The 7,573-nt window shown below is 39.2% G+C and overlaps 2 protein-coding genes across 2 annotated transcripts; one reads left to right on the top strand and one right to left on the bottom strand.

Annotated features, from left to right (window-relative positions):
• Positions 1-371: 371 nt before the first annotated feature.
• tex26 (testis expressed 26) lies at positions 372-2,634 on the bottom strand. Its single transcript, XM_027028847.3, has 7 exons — positions 2,433-2,634; positions 2,238-2,319; positions 1,892-2,054; positions 1,474-1,606; positions 1,073-1,249; positions 748-909; positions 372-597 (listed from the first exon to the last, which is right to left on the bottom strand). The coding sequence occupies exons 1-7, from the start codon at positions 2,449-2,451 to the stop codon at positions 461-463; spliced, it is 873 nt and encodes a 290-aa protein (XP_026884648.2). The 5' UTR covers positions 2,452-2,634; the 3' UTR covers positions 372-460.
• An 838-nt stretch (positions 2,635-3,472) lies between these two features.
• On the top strand, positions 3,473-6,592 carry hmgb1b (high mobility group box 1b). The gene is made up of 5 exons (XM_027028848.3): positions 3,473-3,593; positions 5,210-5,366; positions 5,496-5,641; positions 5,730-5,904; positions 6,007-6,592. Exons 2-5 carry the CDS (start codon positions 5,220-5,222, stop codon positions 6,133-6,135), a joined length of 597 nt encoding a protein of 198 aa, XP_026884649.1. The 5' UTR covers positions 3,473-3,593; positions 5,210-5,219; the 3' UTR covers positions 6,136-6,592.
• The last annotated feature ends 981 nt before the right edge of the window (positions 6,593-7,573 follow it).

Below are 7,573 nucleotides of genomic sequence, written 5' to 3'. Positions count from 1 at the left end.
ACAAGTAGGGACAGCAGATGCCTAATACAGACTAATATGTTATCATACAGTACTATTTTAACCTTTATCATACAGACTAATATGTTAGTTAATATATTACAAAAGCCCTCAATGTGAAAAAGTAAACAGACCTCATGTACTGAATGTTTTTACGTGGGTTCAGTTTTCAATTATTTTTTATATCTCACATTCATGGAACAATACTGATTACCCCAAACATTTATTTCTATCATTAAATTTATGCTGAATAGGATAACCTAACTATGTCTTCTTCCAAGCCAAAAACTCTTTCCCCTTAGAAAATGTGCATCAATGTAATACCAAAGCATTATATTTCAAAATGGTTTTAATTTCTGGTATAACTTAATATTTGACTTTGTATGAATATCCACCTAAACAACAAAGTTTATTGCTTTAGGAACCTGTTTATTCATTTATGACACATTCACGAATGTTACATTCACAGAGGCCCAGGCCAGACCGACACCCTGTCCAGTAATGGGGAAGCAGGTAAGAGCACCACTGGGTCCTTCACACTCGTTCTATTACTAGTGGGAGCAGGGGATCTCTGCAAGAACATCTGCACCACCATCTTTTCTGTACAGAAAAAAAGAAAAAGAAAATCAAGCACAGGCTTTGTTATCATTTCATATATGCACTTTTCTATAACGGATCGTTAAATACCAAATGGATGGTATACTAAACAATGCCGCTCATGCACAGAGGGCTGCTTTTCCCCTTGCTCACCCTTTTCAGGTAAGTGCTTGTAGAAGTTCTGGACTTCTTCAGGCTTGAGGGAGCGGAGCAGTGATGAGAGGTCAGTGACCTGACCTCCAAAATGTCTGCTGTAGGTGGTCATCTGCTTCCTGCTCTCCTGGGTAGTGATGTGTTTCTGAACAACTGTGGGAACTAAAGCAAAACAAGAGAACATGGTGAACTTCATACCAAGATAAAACTGCATTACAATGCTTAATAATACTTTTTTTTAAAAGAACTTTCCATTTCCATGTGCAACAAATTCACCTTTGCCCAACAGTCCCTTCAGATATAAATGCAGTGACCTAAAGCTCACCTATACCCTTTGGTGCAATCCCATGCAGGACATTACACCCGTAGCGAGAAATATTCCCCTGAAATTCTGTTTTCTGAATGGGTTTGCAGTAGTTGGACCTCATCTCAGTTTGGGTGCACTGAGGGACATCAGGTCGTATCTTAAGAGGATCGAGGATTGTACGGTTCATCACAATCCCTGGAGTGAAACCAGAACAGTGAAACAGCTCCACTTGGGGTGAGATAGCAGGCTGACTCATTGAAAAACAAAACAGCCAAAACTGAAAGCACAATTCTACTATGGTACACAGATGGACTGTCACACCAGTAATCGATGACTTTCACACCATTGACCATCTGGCTTTTCCATTAATATATTTTACATGCTTGTTTTCTTGTATTTAATCCAGCGAGACCTCCCACCTTGAGGTATGCCCAGAAAGTCGGTCCTGTATGTGGATTTGTACTGAGCTGACAGCGTTTTTCGAACCTCCTCCTCCGATGGAGGGTTTTTACAAGAACTCAGACCAGGTTGACATCTCCATAGCATAAAAGCCTACAAGTGAGGAACATGAAGGAAGTGCTGGTTTGGAAAGCAGAATTACACAAATGCTCAAACTCACAAAAAATTAACTCAAGCTTATGTTAGTATCTGAGAACTAAAGAATACTGTTATGATATGCAAAAGGATATATACTCACTATGTACAATGTTTGTTTGTTAACTGTTTAGCATTGTTTTGATTACCATTTTGAAGGATTCCACAAAATTTACAGTAACTGCATGTTTCATTCAACACATGCAAGGATTCCTCCAAACAGCTAAAAAGTTCTCTTTTCACCTGGCTTGGATGTGGGTTGTTTCTTGGGTTGCCAGAGGCAGATCCAGTGCGAATGCAGGCAGGTTTAGATGGTGGCTTCCAGCAAAAGTCCTCACTATATGCACTTACACCCACGGGATCAGCCACAGCGTATGAATTTCCATACGCCTTAGATGTCAGAGGTCTTACGACAGAAGGTATAGGAAACGATTCGTGTTTTTGAGAATAAAACGCACTCCACTTTAGTTGCGTCGTTTATGGGACGTTCTTCAACAAACTACACTACGTCTACAATTAGAACATTAACAAGAGTAGCCGACCAAATCATACGTTTATAATTTCTGTTACTAGAGGGGAGGAGGCCTACCGTAAAACTGGTATCGATGAGTTGGGTCTATACACATAGTCTCTTTTCTGAGAGGTCTCATAGGGGTCCCATTTTTTCACATCTTAAAAATGATTTAGAACACCACTGTTAAGTAAGACCATTTAACACCAACCTAAGCAAACAATTAGATAAAACGCGAAAAAATCTTTTTTGAAATAGCCTAGAACGACTAACCACAGCTTGTCACGTTCATGTCTTGGTCTTAGTACTCCGGTCCTCTTGTACCAGTCAATTTATAAAATACCTCTAGTAAAACCGGCAAGTTTTGCTCGCCGTCATTCTCCCCAAACGCCCTCTCTAGCCAACTTAATTGCCAGGGAACGTATAAATTATGACGCAGTTTTATTGTGACGTTTGACGTTTCGTCCCGCCCTCCCGTAGACTCCCTCACTAACGCGTCCATGTGTGTGGCGAGCTGTTGAGAGAAGTGAGGTCGTTGTCATGGGAGATGCACAACAGTGGCGCTCCAGGTGCTGGAGCAGTGCGCAGCGTGGTGACTGGCGCCTCCTAGTGGCAAAAACGGAAAATGACAGGTCTGGTATTTACAATCACAGGGTAACGTGTGCGCATAACGTGACAGCGAGGACTATGACAGTGTTTGCTTAAGGACTGGCTAATTTCAGAATAAAACCATTTTAACCTAGTGCGTGAAATACCCATTTTTTTTAAAACATATACACATCGAAACGAATGCCATCAGAATCGGCGTTGCATGAAGCCAGTCCTAATTTAATCAACCATTTTCACAAACTTTGCCATTGCTTGTTCTGCTGTAGCAACAATAGATAGCTGGGTATGCAGCTAACTGTACTTGCTTCCTCAAACTTTTGGTGGTGAGCGATTACTTCACTTCACACACTCCCCAAAATGAAAATAAATCATTACATTCCCGCAGCACTCAAGAAGCAATATTCGGATGGCTTTTTTTCTGCAATAAATAATGGTGATGTATAATCCTATTTTTTCCTCCTTTTTCAGTGGTATATTTTCTTCAGTGCCTGCATAGTAGGCTGACCCTACTACAAATCAGTGCCTTAGCCATCATCAGACGTGTATCGCGGCAGAAGACTTTTCATATCAACGCGCCATTCAAAATATGACGTCTCCTCGAAAACTCGACCAATCCGCTTTCCTCTCCGGCATCGGCTATAGACCGCCTGGAGCCAATCGGAAGGGTTCTGGACTTGGCGGTAGCCAATGGGATTCGAGACTGAAATCTGTTTCTCTTGGACAGAAGGACGAACGCGCACTTGGAAGAGCGCGAGACGGTGTTATTGTACTTCAGTCTATTATCTATCTAGGCATCTACACAAGAGCATCGGGGGCTTTTACTTGGTGAGTTTTCAAAAATATATCTAGTGGTTTCAGTTATATGTATTTTAAAAATGCTGTATTTAAAAAAAAAAAATTCCTTTGTTACTGGATATTTGATTTTGAAATTAACCAGACCATCTTTGTCAGGTTCAATCTACTGTTAGCCAGCCAGCCAGTCAGTCAGTATTTATGCTTGTTTTGTTAATGTCGTGATCTAAAACTGTGATAAGCTTTTTCCCCCCTATGACTGTTTGTGTGGGCAGCTCAAAGTTCTTCGCTAGCTAACCCTGGCTATATGTCTTTCAATAAACTGCGCTATGCATAGCTTTGCTATGCTAGCTAAGCTAGCTGGCTAGCTGTTTCGGTTAGCCTAGCGTAGCTGGTTGTCGCGAGCGCTTTGACTTTGGGTGTTTGCTCGTGTGCTAAGCTATTGTGTGAGCCAGCGCTCGTGCAATGGCAATGGCACCGTGTTACGAGACAGTTCAAAACAGCAATGTGCAGAATTTATCGAAATTGCGTAGTATTTCAACGCGCTTTGTTTTTTTTGTTTGTTTTTTTCCTCCGTAAATGTGCTTCATAAAATGGAATGTGTGCTGTCAGTGTTGTAATATGGCTGCATAGGATATTCAGCGCATCATTGCATTTAGTGAGACTGGCGGGGGATGGGATGACGTTTTAAAGCTCCGCTCACCAAGATGTATTTTTTATCTGGCATATTTTCGCCTCTTTTTATCCCACGCATTGCACTTTAATGCCATTTTAAACTTTGCAAATGCTTTTTCAAAATTGAAAGGTTAAAATTAAAAACAGGCCAAAGTGTTACACTAGTAGCGGCCCGTATGTGGATTTGCCTTGCAGACATAAAGACAGGAAGCCATATTAGTCAGCGATGCTAGCTTGCTAATGTCGCTAGTAAAGGGCGACGGCCATTCTAAGACTGAAGGCTGCTAACTCCCATTGCAAACTGCTTATAGTACAGACACTATGTCGATACAGAGGAAGTTCTTCATAGGAAACCTGATAATATCTGCAGGGAATCATGATCACGAAAGCCACCGAAGACGATTTATTTAGGTTCCTAAAATGACTTAGGAATGTGGGAGGAGACGATTGAGGGGGACTTTCTCTCATGAAGACGGCATTTTCAAAATGGAAGAAGAAATATTATTGTTGTAGGGGTAATCATGCTTGCCCTCGCTATACGTGCCTTGACGTGTTTGATGATACTTATTCATATTTTGATATGTATTGCAAAAGAAAACCAAATATGAAATTATCCACTTTTTAATCCAGTCTTGACGTAGTTTGCGCTTTTGCGTTGGTAAAATTAGAGGTCGTCCTTGTCTTTCACCGTAGGATCAAGACGGACATTGTGCCTTGTGTATGGCTTCATGTTTGAGTTTTGTATTCTTTAATTACATTGACGTATCTGCATACATAATGTGATGAGCTAAAAATTTATTTATTTTTTACCAATAAAGGACTTAAAAATCTTTTAGGCTACAACATGAAAATTAACAATTTAGTTAAATTAGTAGCAGGAATTTACATACCTCAACTAAATTGATAAGATTAAAAATGACAGATGACTATCTGCTTATTTTTTTGTAATGTCATTAATATAACTTCTTTTAAAGACTCAGCAAGATGGTTAAAGATCCAAGGAAGCCCAGAGGAAAAATGTCCTCTTATGCCTACTTTGTGCAAACCTGTCGTGAGGAGCATAAGAAAAAGCATCCAGATGCTACTGTTAACTTCTCTGAATTCTCCAAGAAATGCTCAGAGCGATGGAAGGTATTTCTGATTTGTTATGAGGATCTTGTTTGCATACTGTCAGTTGTAGCTGAGTTTAAGTAAATTTTTCCATTCAGATGGAAGTTTTTAAAGACTTTTTCTTTTTACCACTGCACACTCTTTCCGCAGTCAATGACACCCAAAGAGAAGGGCAAGTTTGAAGATATGGCAAAACAGGATAAAGTCCGTTATGAAAGAGAAATGAAGAACTACGTCCCTCCCAAAGGTGAAAAGAAGAAACGGTTTAAGGACCCTAATGCCCCCAAGAGACCTCCGTACGTGCATATCCTAGTCACACAAACATAAGCGGTCTTGTTTTACTGTTGAATTGTCCAGGAACTTGCTTGTTGTCTTGCCATTCAGGTCGGCTTTCTTCATTTTCTGTGGTGACTACCGCCCTAAGATCAAGGGTGAAAACCCAGGCCTGTCCATTGGAGACATAGCGAAGAAGCTGGGAGAGATGTGGAACAGCTCATCAGCAGAAGTAAAGCAGCCTTATGAGAAGAAGGCAGCCAAGTTGAAGGAGAAGTATGACAAGGTGAGCCTTTCAGTGATTTTCAGAATTACCTTATGAGTTACCTTATAAGCATCTTATGAGTATAAAGTTTACAATTTTACATGCTTACTAATTCATTTGCAGGATATTGCTGTATACCGCACAAAAGGAATTGCAGGGTTATCCAAAAAGGCTCCTGGTGAGGAGGAGGATGATGGCGAAGATGATGATGAAGAAGATGATGAAGATGAGGAAGACGAAGATGATGAGTAGAGTAGCTACTGATGAAGCCTTTGTTCTTGTTCATACCATAAACCCAATTGTACACGATTTGCGTCCTGAAACCTAATACAGCAGAAACAAGAATTGTTAGGCTGTGTATATGAAACGTTTTTAAGATGTACAGTGTTATTCTCCTTTTGTAAAGTTAACACTATGTGTCTATAGTCTTTGCTCCCTCCCTCTCCCCCTTTTGGTTAGTGGTAGTTCTTGCGTGGAACAGTTTAAGGTGGAGGAGAACGGCTGTTTCTATGAAGGTGCATAGCACAATTATCTGGTTTCTGTAGATCTGTAGTACATTGTCATATTAGTTTTTAAAAATATTTTTCGTATTTGCTGTCAAGGTCCTTTTAATTGTACTTTGATTACCACTCTAATTACAAGAATGCAGCTTTGTTTGACATTCACGAATGTGTCTGAAATAAACATTTTCTTTCTTTTTTTTAAGAAATGTTTTCAATTTGTTCCTATGCTTGTTAGTATGTTAAGTAGAGAGAATATATATGAATGAAAATATATATATAAATTATATATATATATATATATATATATATATATATATATATATATATATATATATATATATATATAATTTACATATTTTGTTATTATTTTCTTTTTTGTAATGCATAACAAGTGGCCTTAGGTTTGAGAGGTGCTAAATAAATTTTTTTTTATGCATAGTTTTGACAGTTTTACTGCATTTATGTAGTTCTTTGAGATGGATCCTGCAGTAACAGTTAAATGTTTCCCACATTAGTATTAGAGATCATTGAGTTTATTTTAAGTTTGCATGCACACAATTGAATTTAGAGGTGAGATTCCCATCTAGCTCTTTTTTTATTTTTTATTTTTATTTTTTTACAGTCACAAGCTGGTCTGTCTGTCTTTGCCTGCTGGGTCCTCATAAAGGCTTAATGCTGCCTGTCATCTACACAGCACTTACAGCCTGGCCAAGTGACACTGCAGAAGGATCTCAGAATCTACCCACTGTATACAAATATGTCACTATAACACAAATGACATTTAATGGAGCCTGTCTAAGATTAACGTGTTTGTGCTGCCCTTGTGCATTGTTAGATTACTGCTGAAGGTGGGTAATTGTTGCAGGATTGGTGTTAAAGTGGTATTGTTGCATTTGCCAGTGCATCGCAATACTGGATCTGTTGTCCACAAATGAGATCATATTCAGTCTATGGGAGTGCTTTGAGAAAATTAAAAGTGATATTTCACTCCATTAAAGTGAGTTATGTACACATTGTTTTTATTTATGAATAATTTTCTAAGTAGGTAGGCTACAAGAACAACTGCATTCTCAATCAAGAGTTAGAAAATGGTGTAGTAAAACCTAGATTTGGGGTATTGGGTTTTCATATGCACAGCGACATCTCGTGGCTGCGCTTCGTGATAACGTGAGACGCACAAAATGCAG

The sequence above is a fragment of the Electrophorus electricus genome, chromosome 17 (genome assembly GCF_041902795.1).
Source record: "Electrophorus electricus isolate QZ-2024a chromosome 17, ASM4190279v1, whole genome shotgun sequence".
Classification (NCBI taxonomy): domain Eukaryota; kingdom Metazoa; phylum Chordata; class Actinopteri; order Gymnotiformes; family Gymnotidae; genus Electrophorus; species Electrophorus electricus.
This window is presented reverse-complemented; position numbering and strand designations above follow the sequence as displayed.